A 27,367-nucleotide genomic window follows, 5' to 3' on the forward strand; every position below is an offset into this window, starting at 1 on the left:
AGAAACAAGTGTTGCTGTGGCAGTTACGGAGAAGTATTTGGGATTACAATATTTTACTGCAGAAGAGTTAAAGGGGGTGTTGAATGGTAGTGTCCTGTCCTCCCAGGCCGTTGGCCTGGTGTTGATTAGATCAGGTTAAATTAACGGAATGGGATGGTGTTTCTTTTTATGAGTAGGATTAAAAGTTGGCGGGATAATTTCTATGTGTTATATCACAAAGTATAATGACTTTATTCTCCGGTTCAGTTGGTTGCGGTAATGGAACATTATATCGGATGCCAACCGCCGTTAAACCCCACCAAAGAAGAAGAAAGTGAACGGAAACCGGAAAGGGTCAGTGGGTCCTACAGAATCGGCGTGTTCATTTCAAACCTGTAGTACAAGAGAGGACGAGCACGAGAAAGAAGCTTCCCCGTCGAGAAACTTCAGTCTACAAATCAACATTGTACGTAGCATGTAATGTGTTTATCTAAGTATATTAAATAAAATAAGACGAAATATGATTGATATCTGAATAATTGGTCACATTAGCAAGCAGGTAACGTTAAGCGTTGGGAATCGAAATAGCTTAGTTAGCATTAGCTAGCTAACAAACAATTTCGGCTAGTGAGCTAGCTAACGTTAGCTTATTAGCTAGTGAGAGCACATGAATGCATTGGGCCACACTAGCAAGAAATCGCAACATCAACGAATTTACCGTTTGTCGATACTCGATGGGATTTAGCTAGGGATTCTTGTGAAGTTGGCTACTAACAAAATCAAAGTAGCCCACTGGCCAAATTTGGAAAGATATGTTATTATTTCGTTTGGTTAACGTTTGTAGCCATGTTTAGCAGTAAAGTAGCTAGCTAAACTTAGGAGCTAGTAACTTTGTTTAGATTACTTCTCAGTCGTTGTTATTTCTCTGCCATGTTAAATCGAATAATATATCGACTGCCTTAGTTTTATAGCGTTAGCTAACTAACCCGTCTTTGTACTGCTTGGTATTGTCGAGGCCGCATACTTGGCCTTTTTTTTTACTGCATTTGTGTGGCTGAAGCCGGGGACTGCCGTGGTGAGAAGGGTTAAATTCAGTGGCGTTGATCCGAATAGCTACCGAATGGCCAGTACTTTGTTTTTTTTCGTGACTAGTTATAGTTAGAACGTCGGAATGAAAATAACCATAGAGCCAACGTTAGTCGGATGGTTGTCCGGTTTGTTAAACTTCCCACTATCAGATCGTTTTTGGTGTTTAATATCCGCTTGTTAGCGTTACTTGTGTTGTGTCCAAAGAAAGTTGTAGGGCGGCAATTGTTTCAAGTCGCCCAAGTCCAAGGATCACTAACTATATTGCAGCACACCGGCAGAAGGGAACCGGGTGTCGTGGGGGGTGGGGCAGGATTAGGGCGGTTAAGCTGGGTCACGGAGATATTTTACTCCTTGTCTAAAGTAGAGCATAGCCTCGTTTTATTTGCCACAATCTGATTCCAAATTTCAACTCCAGCTCCCACACATTTTGTGCTCTGTTTGCACAGCCTTATAGACCCGTTTCCGGGTAGAAGCAAGCTCATGCTCCTGGCAACGAGTGCAAATGGCGCTTTTTTTGTTGCCCTGCTCTGGCCATGTGCATGGCTCACCTTCAATCGCATAATGCCACTGAATTCCACATCATTAGTGAGCACATGGCGTTTAGTCTGGCAGTCGATATTTTAATCATAGAATTCTTCAATGTTCAATTTGGGAATCTGGCTGCAAGAGCATGTAGATTTTGTAGCCTGTTTCTTAGCATTACATATACATCTATTGATTTGTTTTGTCATATATCCCAGTGCCAATCTGTGCCACACCACAATAAGCATGTGTTTATAAACCCTCATACATTATTTAAACTATAGAAAGGTCAGTCAGCCCATGGTTACTTCCCTAATTGCACCTTATTCCCCATGGTGCACCATGTTGGTCAGATCTGTATGGGCCATGGTCAAAAGTAATGTACCAGTAAGTAATAGGGTGCCATGTATGATGCAACCCTGTCTCATTTTGGCAATGCTAATTACACTAAGTTTACTGTAGAATTGAGACCACTTGACCCACAGGATATGATGCACACTTAAAATGCATAACTTAATGATGGTGTTAGTATTCATGCTGTCTGATCCAGAGGTCTCTCATACAGTCATATTCCTATACTCTCTCTGTCCCTGCAGACTGACTCTCTTCTAGTAGAACTCTATCTCTACTTTTCCTTGTGTAGTATCTTTTATCAGTAACTGGGGACATAATTCCAATATCTGTAACTTTGTGTGTGTGCTCCCCATGCAGGATGGAGTGGCAGCCGGACGAACAGGGACTCCAGCAGGTCCTCCAGCTCCTCAAGGATTCCCAGTCCCCCAACACGGCCACACAGAGAGCCGTGCAACAAGTATCCTCTTGTACAGACACTGACCGGAGGGTGGGGTTAGTGGAATGGCAGTGGTACTTCTGTGTGCTCTTCTGTGGTCCTCAGTTGGTAGAGCATTGTGCTTGCAACACCAGTATAGTTGGTTAGATTCCTGGGACCACCCATATGTAAAATATATGCACACAATACTGTAAGTCGCTTAGGATAAAAGTGCTTGCTAAATGGCATATTATTCTATGGTTATTGCATCTAGTTCAGTTTGCATTGATCTGTCTATGGGGCCTGTATTGACAATGTATTAAAGTGGAGATGGTGTTATAAGACAGTCACACGGACTGTCCTCCCCTCTGGATATGATGCATTCTATGTAACTCCTGACTGTTAATGATGGTGTTAGTATTCATACTGTCTGATCCAGAGGTCTCCTACAGTGACTTCTCTACTCTGTCTGGTCCTATAGATTTAGCCTCTGTTAGGATCGCATATAATCTTAACCCTCCAATCCATAACTCCCACTAGCCAATTTATTACTTACTTAAACCCGTTCCTCATTAGGAACCGTGGGTAACGCTACTTATAACAGCAGTTATTTCACAACCGTTCATATGGTACAACCTATACAAAGGTGCGGAAACCATTTCTGTAGCTTTAGAATTAAACTTAGCCGGTATGTGACAAAATCACAGATCCGTTTGCATTCCAAACTCTGTCGCATTCCTAACTTATGAAATAAGCGCCTCACTTAGTATTTCAACAAGTGGTATTTTTCCTCTGTCTAAATGTCACCTGTAGATTAGTGCTGCAGTGAAAGTGTAGTCCCTAGGTATTTGTTTGAGTTGAGCATCATGTGAGATGTCTGTGATGTCATATTCCCCTTAACCGCTCTGTCAGAAACTTGAACAGCTCAACCAGTTCCCCGACTTCAACAACTATCTAATATTTGTGCTCACAAGACTGAAAACTGAAGGTGAGAGCCCTGTCTGTCTGAGTTTATATGTTCTAGTTGAGCATCTGGTAGCCTGAGTCGTGTTCATTAGGGCACACACATTACTTCTGAGCTCAAAAAGTAGTTTGGGGTTTCTTTGTCTGTTTCCATTCTTTGGTCAGCATGCCGTCATTGTCTGCTAGCCTTGTTATTAGTGGTTCTCTAGGCTGCTGCGTGTCATTCTGAATGCACGTTGCTGTGGCCTTCGTCTGCATCTCTGACATTCTTTTTGTCTTCCTCTACCCCATGACCTCATCATTCCTTCCTTCTCCCCCCCAACCTCATCCTTTCCTCCCCGCACCTCATCCTCTCCTGCTCTCCCTCTCCAGATGAACCCACTCGTTCTCTGAGTGGTCTGATCCTGAAGAACAATGTGAAGGCCCACTACCAGAACTTCCCCCCGGCCGTGGCTGACTTCATCAAGCAGGAATGCCTCAACAACATAGGCGACCCGTCGCCCCTCATCCGCGCCACCATCGGTGAGTCAGTGTGAGCTCTGGGTGGGTTGGGGTGGGGTCTTGACATGCGTTACATCTGTGTCATTGTCTCAGGTAACTGCTGTCCTGTGGCTTTAATGTGGCTAGTTTTTCTCACTGTCTCTCCCTTTAGTAGCTACAGTTGAAGTTGGAATTCAATGTCAGGAATTGTGAAAAACTGGAGTTTAAATGTATTTGGCTAAGATCTATGTAAACTTATGACTTCAACTCTATCTTCACCTCATCTCCCCAAAAATAAATTTGTCTCACCCCCCTATCCTGCCCTCTGGATATGATGCATTCTTTATAACTCCTGACTGTTAATGATGGTGTCAGTATTTCTCTGTCTGATCCAGAGGTCTCTGGATTCCTTAACTCTCTTGTACATCCCTGTTTCCCTACATCTGGTCTGACAAGACAGCATAGGTGGAAGCCTTCAGGAGGGTTTACGTTCACCTGCCCACTTCTTCCAGATCAGTGGGCACAAAAGTTTTGCTTCACCTGGTGCCCTGGATGGGCGGAGATTTCACGTAAGGACCAATGGAATGGTCTAAAATGTGTAAACTCCGCCCACCCTAGTCACTGGGCAATGCAAAACGAACGTGCCCAGTGAGAATGGCAGTGTCCCTTCCAAGAGAGTATTAAGACCAGACCACCCTATGATTGTTGGTTCCTAACCTCTCTTTATCCCTCTCTCGCAGGTATCCTGATCACTACGATCACTTCTAAAGGGGAGCTGCAGACCTGGCCAGAGCTGCTGCCCCAGCTGTGTAACCTGCTCAACTCTGAGGACTACAACACCTGTGAGGTCAGAGCTTCCTACCTACCACACACTCACATCTTTTTCGAGCCTCTCCCCCTTTCTCTTCCTCCTTCCTCCTCTGTCTGTCACCCTTAATTTTTCTTTCATTTTTTTTGTCCTCCCTGTCTTTTCTCTTTTCACCTCATTCCCTGTCACACTCTTTCCCCTTACCTCCCCTGTCCCTTTTTTCTTCCTTCCATCTTCATATCCCTTCTCCTTTACCGCTCTCTACCTCTAAATGTTTCAGTAGCGTTCTCTCCACATCCCATGCCATCTGGATATGATGCAGAACACCTTGACAGTGATTGCCAGTGATGCTTGTTGTATTCATACTGTCTGATCCAGACCTGTAGCCTATTGCCTCCAATCATCCTACTTCATTTCCCTCTGTTGCTCTGAGTTTGACTCGGTCTGTCTGCGTGTGTTCTCTTGGTCAGGGCTCGTTTGGAGCCCTGCAGAAGATCTGCGAGGACTCGTCGGAGCTGTTGGAGAGCGACGCACTCAACCGCCCGCTCAACATCATGATCCCCAAGTTCCTGCAGTTCTTCAAGCACTGCAGCCCTAAGATCAGGCCAGTCCCAGGTCCCCTGTACCGCCAGACTATCCTGGTCCCAGATCACTTTGTGCTGTCTTGCCAACACCTATGTTCATTGTTATGCCAGTGACTAGGTGTTGGCAAGACAGCACAAACAGATCTGGGAACAGGCTACAACCAGACGCCACTGGTTGTTTCTCTGTTCTCACTGTTGTGTCCACCATAGCAAAACGTTTTGCACCAGATTACACATCTGTGTTCTTATTGGACCAGCTTAGGTAGTTGCATGGAACCTTTGTCATTTTCAAAACGTTTTGCACCAGATTACACATCTGTGTTCTTATTGGACCAGCTTAGGTAGTTGCATGGAACCTTTGTCATTTTCAAAACGTTTTGCACCAGATTACACATCTGTGTTCTTATTGGACCAGCTTAGGTAGTTGCATGGAACCTTTGTCATTTTCAAAACGTTTTGCACCAGATTACACATCTGTGTTCTTATTGGACCAGTTTAGGTAGTTGCATGGAACCTTTGTCATTTTCAAAACGTTTTCCACCTACTATCCCACTGTTTGTAAAACTCTGTTACTCATGGTGCTATTCTCTCTGCCTGTAGATCTCATGCCATCGCCTGTGTGAACCAGTTCATCATCGGCAGAGCCCAGGCCCTGATGGACAACATCGACACCTTCATTGAGGTGAGCATCAGGCAACGCACAACACTGTTGACCATAGAAATATAATCACCGTGGTCAGATGGGCTATTCCCATTCTAGTAGTTCTACTTCTATGGTGGTGACTCTGAAGAACACTGATCTGCTCATCTGGCTCATCTATGTTGCAGAACACCTTGACAGTGATGGTTATTGACGCTTGTTGTATTCATACTGTCTAATCCAGACTCTACAGCCTCTTACATGTCCATCGTCTAGACAATGGTGTGTACTGTAATCAATGGTGTTGAGGATGGCTGTAGATTCAAGACTGACATCTCTCATTTTCTTCTCTGGTCTCTCTCTCTCTCTTCGTGTCTCTGTCTCTCAGAGCCTGTTTGCGCTGGCTACAGACGAGGACTCTGAGGTGAGGAAGAACGTGTGCCGGGCTCTGGTCATGCTGCTGGAGGTCCGTATCGACCGGCTGATCCCTCACATGCACAGCATCATACAGGTGAGACCACCACTTCCTTATTTACTCTCCCACTGACCAATCAGCATGTCCGACACTGTCATACCCCATCATCCAATCCCTGACACTGCTGTGTCTATCTCCCCCACCAGTACATGCTGCAGCGCACACAGGACCCGGATGAGAATGTTTCTCTGGAGGCCTGTGAGTTCTGGCTCACTCTGGCTGAGCAGCCCATCTGTAAAGAGGTGCTCTCTGGACACCTGGTGCAGTGAGTAATCCTAAACATACCTGTAACATACAGCATCACCTGGACCTGATGTAGAGAGAGTGGGCATGGTCAGGTCAGAGGTGTAGAGGGGGACAGAGGTTAGTCAATAGTACAACATGTAAGAGTAACATTCCCATAGAGGTCCTATACTTCCTAGTGTGTTTCATTCTGTTTACACACTTCACTGTGTTCTATTAGGTGTGATGTTCAGAGGAACAGAATGTTGATGACAGTTAAAGGGTTGGCTAGCTGCAGTACAGACATCTCATGATGTTTAACCTCTGCCCTTCCCATGCTGTCTGGATATGATGCATAACACATTAACTGTGATGGTCAGTGATGCCTGTTGTATTCATACTGTCTGATCCAGACAGCTGCAGCCCACTTGCCACATCTGACGCTCTGTAACTTCAATCAATTATTATATGGAACCAAGAACTGCAGTGTTGCTGATTGACCAACAGTAGGAAGACGGCTTGACTAATGGTGTCTGTTCTGTCTCCTCCTGAAGGCTCATTCCTATCCTGGTGAACGGCATGAAGTACTCTGAGATAGACATTATCCTGCTGAAGGTGAGCCTGTCTCAGTTCTGGGTGTGAATGATGACACCACACCTATTTCCCCCCACCAGGGTTGTGTTCATTAGGGCACACTAGCAAAACGTTTTGCAACGGGGAAATGAAAAGGACCAGTCAAGACAGTGCCTCCCTGTTTCGTACCATTTGTTCAGTTGTGTGCTTAATGAACATGACCCAGAAGTCTTTCCTCCCCCCTTCCCCCTCCTCTCTTCTTACTGGTAATCTTGGTGTGATGGCAGCTTTATGCTTGAGACTCGACTGATGTTAGACGTATTCGTGCTCTCTGACCTAAGTGTTGTATCTGGTTAATGCCAGTTAATACTGTAGCACAGTTTTCCCTCTGTCAACTGTCCACACATTCCCAGTTCCACAACACCCAGGCTAACCCATGGGGGATTTCCCCTGCTAGGCACTCCTTACTCTGACTCCTAGTCCTCGGTCATAAAGTCACACAGTTACTCATTTGACTGCATTAATACCCTTCTGGCTGTTTCTGGCACTAAGCTGTGTCCATATGTCCATGGTTCAGCATGCTTTTTAGAGTGAGAATGTCTTAGCCTCCTGAACTGAAACCACATTTGGCCTAAGTTATTAAATATTAGCCTGGTCCCAGATATTATTGTGCTGAATAGCCATCTCTTATGCGTACTGTCATGTTTCACAGCACAGACCTCGGACCAGAAAAATAAAACACACAGCAATGATACATCTCTCTCTCTCTCCAGGGTGATGTGGAGGAGGACGAGGCTGTGCCAGACAGTGAGCAGGACATCAAGCCTCGCTTCCACAAGTCCCGCACCGTCACCCTGCAGCACGAGGGAGGAGAGGGCGAGGAGGGAGAGGACATCGATGAAGACGACGATGATGATGACGATACATTATCTGACTGGAACCTACGTGAGTCGGGTTTGACTTAAAGCCGACAGTTACTGAAACCACCGCAGCCAGGGTGGAGATGCGTTAGAGAAAACACATTGAGTAGATGACAGGAGCAGGAGGGTTGTGTCTGCTGCAGGCTCTACGTCAGTCGGACTTGACTTAAAGCCGACAGTTACTGAAACCACCGCAGCCAGGGTGGAGATGCGTTAGAGAAAACACATTGAGTAGATGACAGGAGCAGGAGGGTTGTGTCTGCTGCAGGCTCTACGTCAGTCGGACTTGACTTAAAGCCGACAGTTACTGAAACCACCGCAGCCAGGGTGGAGATGCGTTAGAGAAAACACATTGAGTAGATGACAGGAGCAGGAGGGTTGTGTCTGCTGCAGGCTCTACGTGAGTCGGACTTGACTTAAAGCCGACAGTTACTGAAAACACCGCAGCCAGGGTGGAGATGCGTTAGAGAAAACACATTGAGTAGATGACAGGAGCAGGAGGGTTGTGTCTGCTGCAGGCTCTACGTCAGTCGGACTTGACTTAAAGCCGACAGTTACTGAAACCACCGCAGCCAGGGTGGAGATGCGTTAGAGAAAACACATTGAGTAGATGAAAGGAGCAGGAGGGTTGTGTCTGCTGCAGGCTCTACGTCAGTCTTGTCTGCGTGTGCTGGCTAAATGGTGTAATATACATATGATAGTCATTCCTGTGGGACAATGACAAAGTTCTCACACCATCCTGACAGCACTGGCTCGGTTACTTCCCTGTTTGGCTGCTCTCTCCACTGTTAGTGCACTGCTCCCCAGCGTCTCATTAGCAGTAGAGCTGGAGGTGCTGATTGGACAGTGTGAACCCTGAACAGCCAGAGTAGTGATTACTGACATCAGTGACGCTCCCTGCTGCTGTCTGGAAATGGAGTGATTGGCATTCAGAGATGCACCAGAACGGTGGAAGACCCCTGTTATCACAATGGTGTCTATAGAAATAAAACAACATGGAAGTGGTATTGCAGAGATGTACCAGAACGGTGGAGACCCCTGTTATCACAATGGTGTCTATAGAAATAAAACAACATGGAAGTGGTATTGCAGAGATTCACCAGAACTGTGGAGACCCCTGTTATCACAATGGTGTCTATAGAAATAAAACAACATGGAAGTGGTATTGCAGAGATTCACCAGAACTGTGGAGACCCCTGTTATCACAATGGTGTCTATAGAAATAAAACAACATGGAAGTGGTATTGCAGAGATGTACCAGAACGGTGGAGACCCCTGTTATCACAATGGTGTCTATAGAAATAAAACAACATGGAAGTGGTATTGCAGAGATGTACCAGAACGGTGGAGACCCCTGTTATCACAATGGTGTCTATAGAAATAAAACAACATGGAAGTGGTATTCTGTATATGAGTGTTATTTCACGTAGCCTTTACCCAAATGATTTAGCTTTTTAGCGGTGTCATAACTAGATTACAAGGTGGATAATTCTTAGACATTATTTTATGGAAATTGCTGTGTCATTGCTTCAGGGCTGTTGCTAGTCTCGTCAGCCAGACGGCACCATCAATGACATTCTGGTGAAGGACAATCTGACTTGTGGAGAAACCTAGAACTCCTTAAGTGGCTGGTAGGCTGTTGCTAGTGTGTGTGTGTGTGTGTTTAGAGACTGCAGAGAGACTTTGTGTTTAGCTGCTGCTGTGGAAGTGATGACATGTTCTCATCTGAACATATATGATGCTAATTAGAGATCGTTTTCTGATCCACAGCAGCATATTGGTAGGACTGGTGGTAGGACTGGTGGTAGGACTGGTCTCCTTCAACACCTTTGGTTTATTTGGAGAGTCTGTTACTGGTCAGTCCTGTACAACTTGGCCTGGTCCAGATTCAGTAGTGTGAAAAGAGTATGATATTAAATGGCTAGTTCACTCTAAAACCATCTTTAGTATTTTGTTCATTAGTCCACTGTTAATAAAATCCCTGCAGTCAAGTTTTCAACATTGAGCACTTCGGTGCAGAGTTTGAGTGAGCTATCCCTTTAACGGTTTGTCCCTCTTATCTCCCCGTAGGCAAGTGTTCGGCGGCAGCGCTGGATGTGCTGGCCAATGTGTTCCGAGACGAGCTGCTGCCTCACCTGCTGCCCCTGCTCAAGGGCCTTCTCTTCTCCCCTGACTGGGTCACCAAGGAGTCTGGCATCCTGGTGCTGGGGGCCATCGCTGAGGGTAAGGACTAGGAAATCAATCAATCACACTGTTGACACTACACATAGATCTCTTGCTCAGTCTCTCTCCTTCTGTGTGTCTCCCTCTCTCCACACTTTGGACTCTTTCTCTCTTGACACCATCTCTATCAGATTTCTCTCTGTCTGCTACTTTCTGCTCTGTTGCTCTCCTCTCTTCTTTCTCTCCTTCAGTACACAGTGGTTCTTTCGCCTCTCACTCCATTGAGAGTTGACTGTCCCGCTGGATATGATGCATTCTATGTAACTCCTGACTGTTAATGATGGTGTTAGTATTCATACTGTCTGATCCAGAGGTCTCCTTCAGTCAGACTTCTCTACTCTGTCTGATCCAGTGGTCTCCTTCAGTCAGACTTCTCTACTCTGTCTGATCCATAGTTCTCCTTCAGTCAGACTTCTCTACTCTGTCTGATCCAGAGTTCTCCTTCAGTCAGACTTCTCTACTCTGTCTGATCCAGAGGTCTCCTTCAGTCAGACTTCTCTACTCTGTCTGATCCAGAGGTCTCCTTCAGTCAGACTTCTCTACTACATTTTGCCACTTTTTTTAGATTTAGTCTAGTCTTAGTCATTTTGACTAAAATATTAGTCACATTTTTGTCATTTGAATAATGATTTAGTGTAGCCATTGTTAAAATTAGGGAAATAGTGGGCCATTCTAGTCCACTAAATGTCTTTATATTGTAGTCCTATTTTAGTCATCACATTTTTCATGCCTCATTAACCGATAGTTAACACACATCACTGACTTCCATGTGCACAAACATACATAGCCTTGTCCTACCAACATATCGTTCTGCATAACATCCTATCACATGATTCTCTTCCCAATAGCCCAATTGGCAGAAAAACACATTACTCTGCAGCAGGTAAAAAACAAGTGATTGTAGTCAGTATTTAGTCTCATTTTCATCAACGTAAATGAAACATAATTTTGGTGAATTGTAATGTTTTCTGGGTCTGTTTGGTCAGTTATCGTCTTGTCTTTTGCCACTGAAAAATACAGTGGGGCAAAAAAGTATTTTGTCAGCCACCAATTGTGCAAGTTCTCCCACTTAAAAATATGAGAGGCCTGTAATTTTCATCATAGGTACACTTCAACTATGACAGACAAAATGAGGAGAAAAAATCCAGAAAATCACATTGTATGGGATTTTTTATGAATTTATTTGCAAATCATGGTGGAAAATAAGTATTTGGTCACCTACAAACAAGCAAGATTTCCGGCTCTCACAGACCTGTAACTTCTTTAAGAGGCTCCTCTGTCCTCCACTCGTTACCTGTATTAATGGCACCTGTTTGTTATCAGTATAAAAGACACCTGTCCACAACCTCAAACAGTCACTCCAAACTCCACTATGGCCAAGACCAAAGAGCTGTCAAAGGACACCAGAAACAAAATTGTAGACCTGCACCAGGCTTGGAAGACTGAATCTGCAATAGGTAAGCAGCTTGGTTTGAAGAAATCAACTGTGGGAGCAATTATTAGGAAATGGAAGACATACAAGACCACTGATAATCTCCCTCGATCTGGGTCTCCACGCAAGATCTCACCCCGTGGGGTCAAAATGATCAGAAGAACGGTGAGCAAAAATCCCAGAACCACACGGGGGGGACCTAGTGAATGACCTGCAGAGAGCTGGGACCAAAGTAACAAAGCCTACCATCAGTAACACACTACGCCGCCAGGGACTCAAATCCTGCAGTGCCAGACGTGTCCCCCTGCTTAAGCCAGTACATGTCCAGGCCTGTCTGAAGTTTGCTAGAGAGCATTTGGATGATCGGGAGAATGTCATATGGTCAGATGAAACCAAAATATAACTTTTTGCTAAAAACTCAACTCGTCGTGTTTGGAGGACAAAGAATGCTGAGTTGCATCCAAAGAACACCATACCTACTGTGAAGCATGGGGGTGGAAACATCATGCTTTGGGGCTGTTTTTCTGCAAAGGGACCAGGACGACTGATCCGTGAAAAGGAAAGAATGAATGGGGCCGTGTATCGTGAGATTTTGAGTGAAAACCTCCTTCCATCAGCAAGGGCATTGAAGATGAAACGTGGCTGGGTCTTTCAGCATGACAATGATCCCAAACACACTGCCCAGGCAACGAAGGAGTGGCTTCGTAAGAAGCATTTCAAGGTCCTGGAGTGGCCTAGCCAGTCTCCAGATCTCAACCCTATAGAAAATCTTTGGAGGGAGTTGAAAGTCCGTGTTGCCCAGCAACAGCCCCAAAACATCACTGCTCTAGAGGAGATGCATGGAGGAATGGGCCAAAATACCAGCAACAGTGTGTGAAAACCTTGTGAAGACTTGCAGAAAACGTTTGACCTCTGTCATTGCCAACAAAGGGTATATAACAAAATATTGAGATAATCTTTTGTTATTGACCAAATACTTATTTTCCACCATAATTTGCAAATAAATTCATTAAAAATCCTACAATGTGATTCATTTCTCATTTTGTCTGTCATAGTTGAAGTGTACCTATGATGAAAATTACAGGCCTCTCTCATATTTTTAAGTGGGAGAACTTGCACAATTGGTGGCTGACTAAATACTTTTTTTGCCCCACTGTAGGTGTCAATGAAATGAACACTGCTCTCTCTGTCCCTGTGGACTCTGCTAGTCTCTAATATCTGTCTAGTTCCTTGTTGCGTTAGGTCAGTTCAGATTGACTTAACAGGGGTGCTGTCGGTCCTTTTTGTCAGTGGATGCTCTATTGTCTGTCTCCACTGTCTCTTTCTCTCTCCACTGTGATTTGGCTCTACTTTCTCTTTCTCTCCACTGTGATTTGGCTACACTTTCTCTTTCTCTCTCTCTACTGTGATTTGGCTCTACTTTCTCTCTCTCTCCACTGTGATTTGGCTACACTTTCTCTTTCTCTCTCCACTGTGATTTGGCTACACTTTCTCTTTCTCTCTCCACTGTGATTTGGCTACACTTTCTCTTTCTCTCACCACTGTGATTTGGCTACACTTTCTCTTTCTCTCTCCACTGTGATTTGGCTCTACTGTCTCTCTCTCTCCACTGTGATTTGGCTCTACTGTCTCTCTCTCTCTCCACTGTGATTTGGCTCTACTGTCTCACTCTCTCTCCACTGTGATTTGGCTCTACTGTCTCTCTCTCTCCACTGTGATTTGGCTCTGTCTCTCTCTCATTCTTCAGCCCTTTATGACCCCTGTCTGTTAGTCAGTGACACACTAATATCGGCAGACAGCAGATGTTGACAGTGAGGGAGACGTCCTAATGCAGAGTAGGTGTAATGCCATATATTTTCCGCTGGGCTGACCCAGTTAACACGTCACTAATAGGATGTACACTAATTGGATTCCATCTGAGAGTATATTTTATATTAAAAGGTATAAACACTAAGCCAGGTGACTGGCTGTCCTTCACGTGGCTTTGTGTTGATAATAGACTTGGCCAACAATTGAGTGTTGTCAATAAAGAATTTGCCTCAGGCTAGCTAGATTCAAATTCTATCCAACTTTATCGACATGAAAGGAGGAATTGAATGTTGCCTAAGCGATACACAGATGGCAATATTCAATTGAATCTCTTCACAAATACACCAGGGGAAGACAATGTGTCATGGTTAAACTGATCACTTAATATTGAGGTTTTATCTCCAATATGTGCTTTGACCTCATACCCTCCCTACAAAACTGATCCCCACCCCCAATCACAAACCAAATATTAAAATAGCGTCATAAAAGGTAAAGTAAAATTCCATGCATTGTTGCCTTATCTCCCAGAACTCCTCCCCCACCTCATCCTGTGTCTGACAAAAACACTGTCTCTAACCCCTCCTCTCCTCCAGGCTGTATGCAGGGCATGGTGCCCTACCTCCCGGAGCTCCTCCCCCACCTCATTGCATGCCTGTGTGACAAGAAGGCCCTGGTGCGCTCCATCGCCTGCTGGACCCTGTCCCGCTACGCCCACTGGGTGGTCAGCCAGCCACCAGACTCCCACCTCAAACCCCTGATGACCGAGCTGCTCAAGAGGATACTGGACGGCAACAAGAGGGTGCAGGAGGCCGCCTGCAGGTGTGTACTGTGTGTGTGGGAGTGTCCTTTTGGCATTGTCAATGTGTTTCAGCTATGACAGTCAGACCTGCCCCCCCCCCCCCAATTAATTTAGCTGTGCTTGACTGAGCTTGCCTGCTGTGATGGAACCAATGGAATAGTCCCAAAAGTTCGACCCTGGCACTCAAAGCAAGCTCAATTTAAACGCTCAAGATGGGGTGTGTGTTCAGAGACTGCAGAATGACTGGGCATTTGACTTCTGCTGTGGAAATGATGACATGTTTCTCACCTGAACATATGATGCTAATTTGAGATCGTTTTCTGATCCACAGCAGAATATTGGTAGGACTGGTCTCCCAAAGGGTTGTGTATAGGCCAGCTTGGTTGTTAACCTCTCTGGGAAATGTCGTCCCACCTCGCCAACAGCCAGTGAAAGTGCAGGGTGCCAAACTCAAAACAACAAAAATCTCATAATTAAAATTAATCAAGCATACAAGTATTTTACACCATTTTATAGATAAAATTCTCATTAATCCAGCCACAGTGTCCGATTTCAAATAGGCTTTACAGCGAAAGCACCACAAACGATTGTTAGGTCACCACCAAGTCACAGGAAAACACAGCCATTTTTCCAGCCAAAGAGTGGAGTCACAAAAAATACAAATAGAGATAAAATTAATCACTGACCTTTGATGTTCTTCATCAGATGACACTCATAGGACTTCATGTTACACAATACATGTAAGTTTTGTTCGCTAAAGTGCATATTTATATCAAAAAATCTAATTTTACATTGGCGCGTTACATTCAGTAGTTCTAAAACACTGTGATTTTGCATAGAGCCACATCAATTTACAGAAATACTCATCATAAATGTTGATGAAAATACAAGTGTTACACATGGAAATAGAGATATTCGTCTCCTTAATGCAACCGCTGTGTCAGATTCCTAAAGAACTTTACGGATAAAGCTGACCATGCAATAATCTGAGTACAGCGTTCAGACCCACAAAGCAGCCAAAAAGATATCCGCCATATTGGGTAGTCAACATTAGTCAGAAATAGCGTTATAAATATTCACTTACCTTTAATGATCTTCATCAGAATGCACTCCCAGGAATCCCAGTTCCACCATAAATGTTTGATTTGTTCGATAATGTCCATCATTTATGTCAAAATAGCTTCTTTTGTTAGGGCATTTAGTACACAAATCCAAACGCGCGTTCAGGTCCAGCCGAACGTCGGACGAGAAGTTCAAAAAGTTATACTACAGGTCATAGAAACATTTCAAACTAAGTATAGAATCAATCTTTAGGATGTTTTTTATCATAAATCTTCAATAATGTTCCAACCGGAGGATTCCTATGTCTGTAGAAAAGCAATGGAACGGAGCTACCTCATGTGGAATGCGAGTGACCAGCCCGTGACTCTCTGCCAGACACCTGACTCATTCAGCTCTCATTCAGTCCCACTTCACAGTAGAAGCCTCAAACCAGTTTCTAAAGACGGTTGACATCTAGTGGAAGCCTTAGGAAGTGCAACAGAACCAATATCCCACTATCTCCAATAGGGTCTGAGCTAAAAAACTACAAGCCACAGATTTCCACTTCCTGTTTGGATTTTTTTCTCAGGTTTTCACCTTCCATATGAGTTCTGTTACTCACAGACATCGTTCAAACAGTTTTAGAAACTTCAGTGTTTTCTATCCAATACTACTAATAATATGCATATGTTATAAGCATCTGGGACAGAGTAGCAGGCAGTTTACTCTGGGCACCTTATTCATCCAAGCTACTCAATACTGCCCCCCCTGTCACCAAGAAGTTAAAGCAGATGTTATTGAGTGTCCACTGTATTAATGTCTGTGTGTGTGACGTGTCCATTCTCGTGCTCTGACCCATTGGCCTTTGTGTCCCTCAGTGCGTTTGCCACCCTGGAGGAGGAGGCATGTACAGAGCTGGTGCCCTACCTCAGCTTCATCCTGGACACGCTGGTGTTCGCCTTCGGCAAGTACCAGCACAAGAACCTGCTCATCCTCTACGACGCCATCGGAACGCTCGCCGACTCCGTAGGACACCACCTCAACCAGCCTGTGAGTCTGGATCTTCACTTAGTTAGCAAACTAGCACAAACATCAGCAAGCTGGATCAGTTTAATTTACCGCCTTACATCCTCTGTTGTGGTGCGTTGTTGCTGTATCACAACCTCCTTGGTTACTTTTCATAGGTTCATCTTTATGCCTCTCTGCTCTCCTCTATGATGAATTCTAAACAGACATTGGAAATCTGAATCACCATTGTGGATGTATTTTACAGTGAGGTTGTTTAGTGAGAGAAGACAGGTGTATAAATCATGTCACATGTAGGTTGTCGCTACGTCACAACCTCACCCTGGTTGGTTTACACAGGTTTCATCTTTATGGTGAGGAGACACAATATTACTGGACTGTATAATGACTGTCTCCTCTCTGCCCCTACAGGAGTACATCCAGAAGCTGATGCCTCCCCTTATTGCCAAATGGAATGAGCTGAAGGACGAGGACAAGGATCTCTTTCCACTTCTGGAGGTTATACATTATTATATACATATATACATTATATACAACCATGTTTGGTGCATCACGAGGTGGATCATTCTTAGTTTTGATTTTGTGGTATTTGCCGTCATTGCTTCAGGGCTGTTGCTAGTCTCCTGAGCCAGAGACCAAAAATAATGACATTCTGCTGAAGGACATTCTGGTATGTTGGGGAAAAGCCTAGAACTCCTTAAGTGGCTGGTAGACTGTTGCTAGTGTGTGTGTGTTTAGCTGCTGCTGTGGAAGTGATGACATGTTCTCATCTGAACATATATGATGCTAATTAGAGATCGTTTTCTGATCCACAGCAGCATATTGGTAGGACTGGTGGTAGGACTGGTGGTAGGACTGGTCTCAACCTCTTCATCTGACAAATAACTGGTGCCGGAGATCGGGCATTAGGCTGGTTTTTTGTTGTAGGTCCTTTTTTATTGATTTTTAAAATGATCTTTAGCTCTTAGAGCCACTCAAAGCATACCAATGGAAACGGGTGACTGTTGTGCTTCCATTGGTCTGTATTATACCACACATCTTATTGTACCACACATCTTAAGGTTCGAAGCGTTGGATAGAACAAAGACTGATATTTCACCGGATGTATCAGTGTGAAGCATCCACTTGGCGTTTCAACTCCGTACCAGATATGATGAGAGGAAGCCCAGTGGCCGGCCGTGGGAGAAAAGATGGAGCAACATGTATTTAGTCTGACATGTTCTCATCGATGCAACATTTGATCTCCGTACAGTTTTCTGTTTCTAAAACTAGAATCTGTAACAGACTGGACTGTGTTTTTGAGACTTTACCTGTTGCCAAAGTAAAACAAATGTGTGTTTAGGAGTACAAGGGCAAATTTACTTATTGCACACGCTCACTTCAGAGTAGGCATTCCCTTGTGAAAATGTGCAAATATGTACAAGAATGTGACAATAGGATCTCACTAGCTGGTGCTTGGCGCTACCCACCTCCTTGCTTGTTCTGCCCACTATGATTGATTTCCTCCCATTGGAAATGACAGGCTCTGGTCGATTTTGGGTTTGTTTATAAAAATTAAAAAATGTTAACGTCCAGATGTGATTTTGCAAAAAATGTCATTAGCTCATGAGATCTAAACGGGGATTGACTGACTTCTGTATCTGAGAAGTTATAAATCCACTCCCTCCATTCCTTTTGTTGATATGAAATCACAGGAACGGTAAAATAATGCTATTTCTTAAAGGGAATTTTAAGAACTTGAATATTTTTTTCTTCAAATTGACAGGACACTACTTTGACCTGTTGATATGCAGGCTGTATTTTTGTTGTTTCCGTCCCCCGCCCACCAAACTAACCCTGTCTCTCCCTGTGCCTCCCCAGTGCCTGTCGTCGGTGGCCACGGCCCTACAAAGTGGCTTCCTGCCCTACTGTGAGCCTGTCTACCAGCGCTGTGTAACCCTGGTCCAGAAGACCCTCGCTCAGGCCATGGTAAGAACCTATAGAGCTCGACCGCTTGTTATCCTAAAAACTGGATATGAGTTACCCCGGGTTACTGAGTCGGTTAATTACATGACCTTTATGAATTCTGAAGCCTTTATGTGCTTGTTTTCATTACATGAATAGTTCAATTCACAATAAGTGACGTTAGTTGAAGATTCTCATAAAACTAAATGTAGAACATCTCCTAAGCCTGTGTTTACCAGAGACCTTATATTTGGCTTTTATCCCCCAAAAATGATACATTTTCCCATAGGCTTTGTCCAATGAGACATGGTTTTATTTATTTAGATTACCTTTATTAAACCAGGCAAGTCAGTTAAGAACAAATTCTTATTTTCAATAACGGCCTAGGAACAGTGGGTTAACTGCCTGTTCAGGCGCAGAACGACACATTTGTACCTTGTCAGCTCGGGGGTTTGAACTTGCAACCTTCCGGTTACTAATCCAATGCTCTAACCACTAGGCTACCCTGGTGGAGTTAGTACCTACAAAAAGACACCATTACTATTGCTCTCTCTAGTACAGTTTATACACATTAAATCACCAGACATGCCTTCAGTGAAGAACCATGTTAATGTATAGCAACAAACTGTTACAAAATAAGCCAGCTATAGGTAGGTTTCCTTCCAATTGGCGACCAGATTTTCATGCAAATATTCGACAGGCGCCATAAAAACATTATGTGAGTTTTCCCACATGAGATGGTTCCATCCAATTGACTTGTTGCGTGTAGGTAGCATAGTGGTTAAACATGTTGGGTTCACTAAACGAAAGGTGGCTGGTTTGAATGGCCGAGCCGACTTGGTGAATAGTCTGTGCCCTTGATCAAGGCACTTCACCCTAATTTCTCCCGTAAGTTGCTCTGGATAAGAGCGTCTGCTACAGGAATAAAATGTAAACATTTAAATTAAAGGCTGTGATGACGTCGTGCACGTAACTTTTGTGGTTCAGTTTCCATGTACCGGGCGATGCAGTGGTCTAGGACACTGCATGGCAGTGCTAGCTGAGCCACCAGAGACTGTAGGTTTGCACCCAGGCTCTGTCGCAGGCAGCCACGACCGGTTTATTAAACAAATCGTACGTTTTGGCTTCATATCCTAACTGTGACCAAAAACCCACTGACTCTCTGTCCGTCTCCTCTCTCTCCAGATGTACAACCAGCACCCTGACCAGTACGAAGCTCCTGACAAGGACTTCATGATTGTGGCCCTGGACCTGCTGAGTGGCCTGGCCGAGGGCTTGGGGGGCAGTGTGGACCAGCTGGTGGCCCGCAGCAACATCATGACCCTGCTCTTCCAGTGCATGCAGGTACACCGGGGCCTCCAAGTGTCAACTGTCAGCGGCCATTTTGAAAATGTGAAATTAGTCAACTTGAAGGAGTATATGTTGCCGTTCGCAATTTTTTAAATTAAAGTTGATATTCTTGCTTTTTGGAGTGTCAAGAAAAGTTCAAAATAGTTGTTTTAACCAGATGTGTCTGAGTTTGAGACTAACTGTGTGTTCCTCCAGGACCCTATGCCAGAGGTAAGACAGAGCTCCTTTGCCCTGCTGGGTGACCTGACCAAGGCCTGCTTCCCTCATGTCAAACCCTGCATTGGTGAGTCAACCATAGTAGTGAAGACATTCACTGTCAATGTCATGAAAAGGTACTGGTGCTGAGGTGTGTGTTGGAGTGGCTAGTAGTTTATGTATTATTTGTATGTTGGTGTGTTTAATGAACCTGTGTGTTTGTGGGAGTGTGTGTATACCAGTGATTGTGTGACTAGTTGTGTTTAGTGTTTGTATATAAACTTGTCTCTCCCCTCTAGCCGAGTTCATGCCGATCCTGGGCCTGAACCTGAACCCAGAGTTCATCTCTGTGTGTAACAATGCTACCTGGGCCATTGGCGAGATCGCCATGCAGATGGGTGAGTTACTGCTTGCTGTGTGTCCTTACTGCAGTCTTCATTTCTTACACACCCACCCTTTACCTCACAACCACTCTAAAATGTCTCTCACTATCTCTGCTTTTCCTCTCCCTCTAACTCTCATAATAACACACACAGACCACCAACAACCAGCCACTCCTATGATCTCTCTTAAGACTGTCTGAAATCTGAAATGTTCTATGTGGAAGTTGAAGGTCTGAGTGTGACTGAGGTCACAACATAGGGATGAACACACAGATGATTATGGTGCTGTGTGTGTTACGGTGTGTGATGCTAGGGTTTGGTGTCTTTTGGATGGAGCATGTAGCTAACTCTGTCCGATTTCATTCGCTGCTCTTGCTCTATAACCCATGAACTCAATGACCCTCTGTCATACGAGTGAGCCAATCTCCCTTGACTACAGTGTGCTGCAAGATGCCTGAGTGATGGGTCCTGCTACCATTGGACTCTGTAACAGTGAGGCCTGCAGGTGTGTGCAAGCATGGCAGGCCAACCAGCAGTAGTACAGTGTAGTGACATTGTGCTATAATACCTCTACAGGGAGAACTGACAAGAAGGATGAAGGAGATTGCTCAGGTGAGCTAGGGGGAACCATTGCTTACAGATGGCGGCCATTTTGGGAAATTGTCACGGGAACCCTATTTTTGTAGCAACTCCATCAGTAAATCATGTTGGTAGTGGTGATTTGATAGGAATGATTGTAATGACACTATAAATACTCTCAATGACAGTGAATACTTGACAGCGCTGATGTGGGGATTGATTGTAGACCTGGCTTCAAATTCTATTTGAAATCATTTGAAATACTTAAGCTCTGCTTGATTGTGTTGGAAAGGAACCAAGAGAAAAGTCCCTAAAGTTCAAACCCTGTCAATTTGCCGCTCCAGGCAGGCTTGAGAAAATACTCAAAATATCTGAAAGATTTCCAATAGTAATTGAACCCATGTATGGCGAGCAATGCCATAATTTCCAGCTGGTTGATTGTGGTGTTTTCCTCTGTGCCTGTAGGAGCAGACATGCAACCCTATGTTGGGCTGGTCCTCAACAACCTGGTGGAGATCATCAACAGACCTAACACACCCAAGACCCTCCTGGAGAATACAGGTACGGTACTCACACAGACACGCATGCTTAAACCTCCCACCCCCATAGACAAAACCACTATTTAGGCTCCAGTCCACTCCTATGATGATCTCTCTAACAGACATTCGAAATCTGAAATATTCTATGTGGAAGTTTAAGGTCTGAGTGTGTGACTGACACTGAAGTGATTGTTCTAAACCCTGTTGTTATGGCCCTGTAGTTATTGCCACATAAATCATCACTCCTGTGTTTCACTTGGGACAGCCATTACGATCGGCAGGCTGGGCTACGTGTGTCCACAGGAGGTGTCTCCCATGCTGCAACAGTTTATCAGACCCTGGTGCACATCGTTGAGGAACATCAGGGACAATGAGGAGAAAGACTCTGCGTTCCGTGGAATCTGCATGATGATTGGAGTCAACCCCGCTGGAGTGGTTCAGGTGAGGGGGGAGGGGCTTCTGAACACTGTTCCACACAGGAACATGTATTTACTGGGTCTGGGACTGGTTCTATTTTTATTCCCTGAGTGTGTTGCCTCTCTGCTCTTGTCTATGATGAACTCTAAACAGACATTCGGAATCTAAATAACTAGTGTGGATATAGTTTAGACTCTCAGATAACTGGTGAGAGAAGACTCATTGTATTCAACCTAGTGCGTTTGGTGTCATTGAAGGATGATTGGATGCTAAATGAGCGATAAGGGAATGTGGATGAATGTTGGATGTTGTCATATTAACGTTGGTGTCTCTTCAGGACTTCATCTTCTTCTGTGATGCTGTGGCCTCCTGGGTTAGTCCTAAGGACGATCTGAGAGACATGTTCTACAAGGTAAGCCTCAACAAATCTCACCCGTATGTTTGATCCTCAGAATACGAAGGGTCTAGACTTGGGTTCTAAGTCGACCTAGTGCTCCTCTTTCTCCACAGCCTGTGATGATCTTTCTCTACAGACATTCGAAATCTGAACATATCTTGTGGATATTTTAGAATCTGAGACGTGTGGTGCTAAGAAAACAAAAGAGAACCAGCTTTGCCAGTCGCTGAAGTCCTACCTCACCTTGATTTACAAGCTTTGTTGTTTTTGTAGATCCTCCATGGCTTCAAGGACCAGGTGGGCGAGGAGAACTGGCAGCAGTTCTCAGAACAATTCCCCCCTCTGCTGAAGGAGAGGCTGTCGGCCTGCTATGGCGTGTAGTTCCCCTCGCCGACACAGGACACGCCTGTCAGGTATTGACACACTTTAGGTAGAACTGATCTAGGATCAGCTTCCCTTCCCCAAATCCTAATGTTATGTTTAGTCCAAGTTCTCTCTGTTCACCTGAATAAAATAAAAACATTTTCTTCTCTCTCCTTCTCTTCCTATTCCCTCTTCTCTCTTCTTATTCACTCCTCTTCCTCCTCTCTCCCCCTTTCCCACTTTCTCCTCTCTCCAGGTTTAATCTACGGGAGGGTTACTGGGGGAACTCATCCATCTGTGTTACTGCACTGCCCTGATCGTGGGGGCAGGAGGAGAGGGACTGGCCCTGGCTCCTGTCCATTCAGACTACAAGTCCCACGACCCTGTGTGTCTCTGTGAGGGTGGGTGGGAGGGAGGGTTACTGGGAGGGAAACTGGGGAGAAAGCCTCTGGATTTCAAACGCCAAACTTAAATCCGACGACATACTCCGATGTAACCAAAGCCACAGGTTTCTGTAAGAGGGGGAGGGAGGGTAGGATAAGCATATGCAGGGGTCGGCTGCGAACGGCCCTAAATCCATTCGATAACTCTTTAGAAACCAAGGTTAGAGGAGAGCTGTGGTGGGAGGGCGGGCGGGGTGGCAGCAACCCCGGAATAAATAAATTAAGGAGAAATCTAAAAACCAGCCCAGGAGCCACAGTTTAAAACCACAACTCACATAATAAGTAGACTGGCACACTTAGACTTAGTTCAGGAAGGGAAGGTAGTTGCCCTGGCCCGAACGACCAATCGGTGCACAAGCACTTTGCATTCATTCTACAGTAGTCATTTGATAATCTATACAAAGGCTGTGGGCGGGATACTGAAGTAGCGCTAATGTTTTATAATAGCTTCCCGAAGGCTAGCCTCAGAGGGGAAACATGAAATGCTTTTCAACGTAATGACGGGGAAAGTTCTAGAAGAGTCATCTGCACCTTTACTACTCAAGCGTTCATAGACAGTACAGTACCATACCTGTTCATATTGGGACTTCTCTATTAAACATAGGTCTATTTACACAGTTTTTCTTCCTTTTCCCACATTTGCTGAATTCGTTTTACTTTTTGAAATTACTACTTTTTTTATTTTATTTTTTTAGAGAAATTCTAATTTAAATGTAGTCTTTTTTTTCCTTTCATAGTTTTTACTACAACAGACACAATCCTTCCAGGAATCATTTTATTGTAGTGCTGACAAAGGTCATTTTTCCAATAAGGGATTGATTGGTTTGCATGGCCATGATAACCTCTTAAGTGACGTGGATCTCATTGTTACAAGTAGATTTTTACATTTAGAAACAATGGTAGTCAGCTTATCGTTCTAACGTCACGACACCAGGTTATTTAGCCACCCCCATCGTACTTATTCTGTGACCAGCCCTCCCCGTCGCCAGACCTAACAAACCGGACGGGTGGCTTTCTATAGGGTGGAGATCCAGCGATGCCATAGTTCAGAGACGCAAGATTCAATCCATCTTCTGGAAGAATCACATCCCTGCAACCAGTCATACTCCCGTTTGCTGCTACTCTTGTTTTTCTAGTATTTACAATGGTCTAGAGCATCAAGGCTTCAGGAAGAACTTTAGAAGAAATCAGTTGCTGGTTCTAATTGATATTATGCACTTGTTTTTTTACAACTTATGGCTTGCTGAAGTAAGAGACGATATAAATAAGATATTGTATAAGCAATGGTCAAAATGAGAATTTTAGGATAAGCCTAACGCCGCCGCTCATATGCTTGGTTTAAAAGTAAGGCATGCAATCAGATGGAATAGATTTAAAGGGTAAGGAGAGGACCATAGATTTAAAGGGTAAGGAGAAGACCATAGATTTAAAGAGTAAGGAGAAGACCATAGATTTGAAGGGTAAGGAGAAGACCATAGATTTAAAGGGTAAGGAGAAAACCATAGATTTAAAGGGTAAGGAGAAGACCATAGATTTAAAGGGTAAGGAGAGGACCATAGATTTAAAGGGTAAGGAGAAGACCATAGATTTAAAGGGTAAGGAGAAGACCATAGATTTAAAGGGTAAGGAGAAGACCATAGATTTAAAGGGTAAGGAGAAGACCATAGATTTAAAGGGTAAGGAGAAAACCATAGATTTAAAGGGTAAGGAGAAGACCATAGATTTAAAGGGTAAGGAGAGGACCATAGATTTAAAGGGTAAGGAGAAGACCATAGATTTAAAGGGTAAGGAGAAAACCATAGATTTAAAGGGTAAGGAGAGGACCATAGATTTAAAGGGTAAGGAGAAAACCATAGATTTAAAGGGTAAGGAGAAAACCATAGATTTAAAGGGTAAGGAGAGGACCATAGATTTAAAGGGTAAGGAGAAGACCATAGATTTAAAGGGTAAGGAGAAGACCATAGATTTAAAGGGTAAGGAGAAAACCATAGATTTAAAGGGTAAGGAGAAAACCATAGATTTAAAGGGTAAGGAGAAGACCATAGATTTAAAGGGTAAGGAGAAGACCATAGATTTAAAGGGTAAGGAGAAAACCATAGATTTAAAGGGTAAGGAGAGGACCATAGATGTAAAGGGTCAATCAGCATTTTGAACAATACCAAACGGCTAATCGGCCTCTGATGTGGTAAACAGCTGAGGGATGAGGCTGGAGAAATGTAACGACTCTCAACCTCATGGACAGAGTAATGGATACAGGGACTGACTGTCCATTATATCAAGATTATCGTTTTAACCATGTTTTGAGCCTATACAGTGTTTGTATACATTATTAACAAACAAAACTAAAAAAGCTTATTTTGGGTTCTGGCAGTTGAGCTAAACGCATTAGGCATATGTTATAGTCAGGAATCAATGGGTATCATTTAATTTGAAAGCCCTTTTAAAGGGGAAGGACTGACAGACATCAAGTATTTTAGATCAAATGTACTTCCCACCAGTGTTTCCAGACAGTCCAACAGAAAATTGACCAGCCTTTTCTACGTGAGCAGAATGATGAGTATGTAGGGGGGAATGAAATGAGTCCACGAAGATGGAAAAAGACCTTGACTAGTCAGTCGGCTATCATAATAATACATAATACATATCTCGTCCATGGTCCCGAACAACCTTGAGTTGCATGCTTTTCCATAATCGCTTTATTTGACTATCATCTTATTAAAGGCCCTTCTAGGGGGGCGTCTTTAAGAGCTTCATCAATTGCAACGCACCCACGCATGCTGTGATAATAAAAGTGGGCGGCTATCTTTAGTAGAAGTATGAAAAGTCCAGGTAAAACTGGCTCTAGTCCAGTTGGTGGTGGCTGTTGCCATTTGCTGTTTTCCTCAACCCGTTGATACTGTGTAGGATATGTCTGGGTATTATACTGATCCTAATTATCTTTGTTTCCCCTGAGGTTGGATACATTAACATTCGTGAGGGAGTGATTGTCTGGTATTTTGTCAATGTCTGGCGGTCTGTCACGTCGGACTATTTCGTTGCGTGTCTGTATTTTACTGTAAGTGTGTGTACCGTTTAGACTCAACTTTGCACCGGCCCTCCCGCAAGGTGATGGACATGTAGCTCACACCTGAGATATTGGAGAAACCCTGTGTATCATCAACACTTGTCATATTTTACCATCTCAGTTTGTGATTGCCAGTCGTACATCAGTTCTCTTTCAAAGCTTAGCTGAGATTTAGCGAGTCAATGAAACTATGGAAGTCTTTATCTTACGCCGCACCACGAAAATAGATATTCAGAATGTGAAGAAAACACTGCCTTAAGCGTCAGGCGTACCTGTGAAAATGCAATTTCAACGAAGCTGTATACAGACGTGTATTTATCCATATAACGTGGATTTTAACACTAACCCACTTGTACATAAGTGGTTGATTGGACAGTATTTTGAATCTTTACACACTTTTGTAAACCACTTCCACCCTTAGAGGGTGACACTTTAATCATATCCTAAAGGGGTAAACTGAAATGCAGGTTGAGAGTAGGATAGGTGTGCACAGAGAGACTGGCTAATTGCCACAGTCCTTGCACAATGCTCCCAATGTGATACTGGTCCTATCAGGAAGAATTGGGTCAAAATGTTGAACGGTGTTAAATCTCCTCTTAAATCGTAGTAACGAAACATTGATCTCAAAACCATCTATTATTCTCAAGTTTAGTGTTCCACAAGTTGAGGCATTTTACTTTTTTCCAAGGCTGAGATGTTCATTTTGTTTTTTTTATTTATGTTCTTTTTTAATTTTTAAATTACTTTTTTTTGTTTTTGTGCAGAAGCGCACAAAGTTTTTTTTAGACTTTAAAAGTTTTTTCCCTGTAATGTTCTTTTTATTTAAAGAATTTTTTTGTTTTCGTTGTTTTATAGCGGACCATTTGATTTTGTCAATTTTAATGTAAAGTGGTAGTACTGAGAAGGGGTGACAGAGCGTGGTGCATACCTGGGGAAAGAAGGGAAGAATTGTGAAAACTGTATTTTTGTTTCAATCTAGATATCAGCCTTGAGGAATGAATTTCATGTAGTACTGGTATTTTTTTCCTCAACTGTGGTGCAGGTGGGATGTTAACTGATGTATCGCTTTCTAGTTGACTTTTGTGAATGGGAAAATAAAAGGTTTTCTATCAAGCTGGGAATAAACTGATGTGGACTGTTTTTATTTAGAAGAACTTCTGATTATAGCATTTCTCTGTTAATGTACCAACTTGCTGACATATTATTGAGTCTGGCTGGACCAAGTTAAAGCTGCGCCCTGTCACATTTTTTCATGGTTTCCATCAGAAACAAACATCAACAAACTGGATGCAGTCTATCACAGTGCCATCCGTTTTGTCACCAAAGCCCCATACACTAC

At 43.8% G+C, this 27,367-nt stretch overlaps 1 protein-coding gene and 4 non-coding genes across 6 annotated transcripts; all 5 read left to right on the plus strand.

The window, feature by feature from the left end:
* Nucleotides 1-27,153, plus strand: LOC110486936 (transportin-2). Of its 2 annotated transcripts, XM_090197250.1 has the most exons (25): nucleotides 1-445; nucleotides 2,302-2,401; nucleotides 3,272-3,347; nucleotides 3,695-3,844; nucleotides 4,543-4,649; nucleotides 5,081-5,214; nucleotides 5,795-5,876; nucleotides 6,223-6,345; nucleotides 6,456-6,574; nucleotides 7,086-7,146; nucleotides 7,878-8,049; nucleotides 10,095-10,247; nucleotides 14,082-14,307; nucleotides 16,207-16,378; nucleotides 16,766-16,852; nucleotides 18,215-18,322; nucleotides 19,484-19,642; nucleotides 19,844-19,931; nucleotides 20,143-20,241; nucleotides 20,803-20,838; nucleotides 21,271-21,366; nucleotides 21,610-21,785; nucleotides 22,099-22,173; nucleotides 22,432-22,571; nucleotides 22,778-27,153. In XM_090197250.1, exons 2-24 carry the CDS (start codon nucleotides 2,303-2,305, stop codon nucleotides 22,537-22,539), a joined length of 2,706 nt encoding a protein of 901 aa, XP_090053376.1. In that variant the 5' UTR covers nucleotides 1-445; nucleotide 2,302; the 3' UTR covers nucleotides 22,540-22,571; nucleotides 22,778-27,153. The 2 variants fall into 2 exon arrangements, with proteins under 2 accessions (XP_090053376.1, XP_090053377.1); XM_090197251.1 differs by lacking the exon at nucleotides 20,803-20,838.
* On the plus strand, nucleotides 2,728-2,798 carry LOC118938624 (small nucleolar RNA SNORD41). Its single transcript, XR_005035831.1, has one exon. It is a non-coding gene; the product is annotated as a small nucleolar RNA SNORD41 (small nucleolar RNA).
* LOC118938626 (small nucleolar RNA SNORD41) lies at nucleotides 4,918-4,988 on the plus strand. Its single transcript, XR_005035833.1, has one exon. It is a non-coding gene; the product is annotated as a small nucleolar RNA SNORD41 (small nucleolar RNA).
* LOC118938623 (small nucleolar RNA SNORD41) lies at nucleotides 6,874-6,944 on the plus strand. Its single transcript, XR_005035830.1, has one exon. It is a non-coding gene; the product is annotated as a small nucleolar RNA SNORD41 (small nucleolar RNA).
* LOC118937932 (small nucleolar RNA SNORD41) lies at nucleotides 10,488-10,558 on the plus strand. The gene has a single exon (XR_005035340.1). It is a non-coding gene; the product is annotated as a small nucleolar RNA SNORD41 (small nucleolar RNA).
* Nucleotides 27,154-27,367: the final 214 nt, after the last annotated feature.

This window comes from Oncorhynchus mykiss, chromosome 13, assembly GCF_057628025.1.
Source record: "Oncorhynchus mykiss isolate SJ-2025 chromosome 13, ASM5762802v1, whole genome shotgun sequence".
NCBI classification, from domain to species: Eukaryota; Metazoa; Chordata; class Actinopteri; order Salmoniformes; family Salmonidae; genus Oncorhynchus; species Oncorhynchus mykiss.

Bases quoted from the DNA above. Each gene is read 5' to 3' on its own strand.
- LOC110486936 (XM_090197250.1), top strand. From the start codon at position 2,303: ATGGAGTGGCAGCCGGACGAACAGGGACTCCAGCAGGTCCTCCAGCTC. The intron at 8,050-10,094 runs GTGAGTCGGGTT...ATCTCCCCGTAG, and splicing joins ATTATCTGACTGGAACCTAC to GCAAGTGTTCGGCGGCAGCG. The intron at 20,242-20,802 runs GTGAGTTACTGC...ATACCTCTACAG, and splicing joins CGAGATCGCCATGCAGATGG to GGAGAACTGACAAGAAGGAT.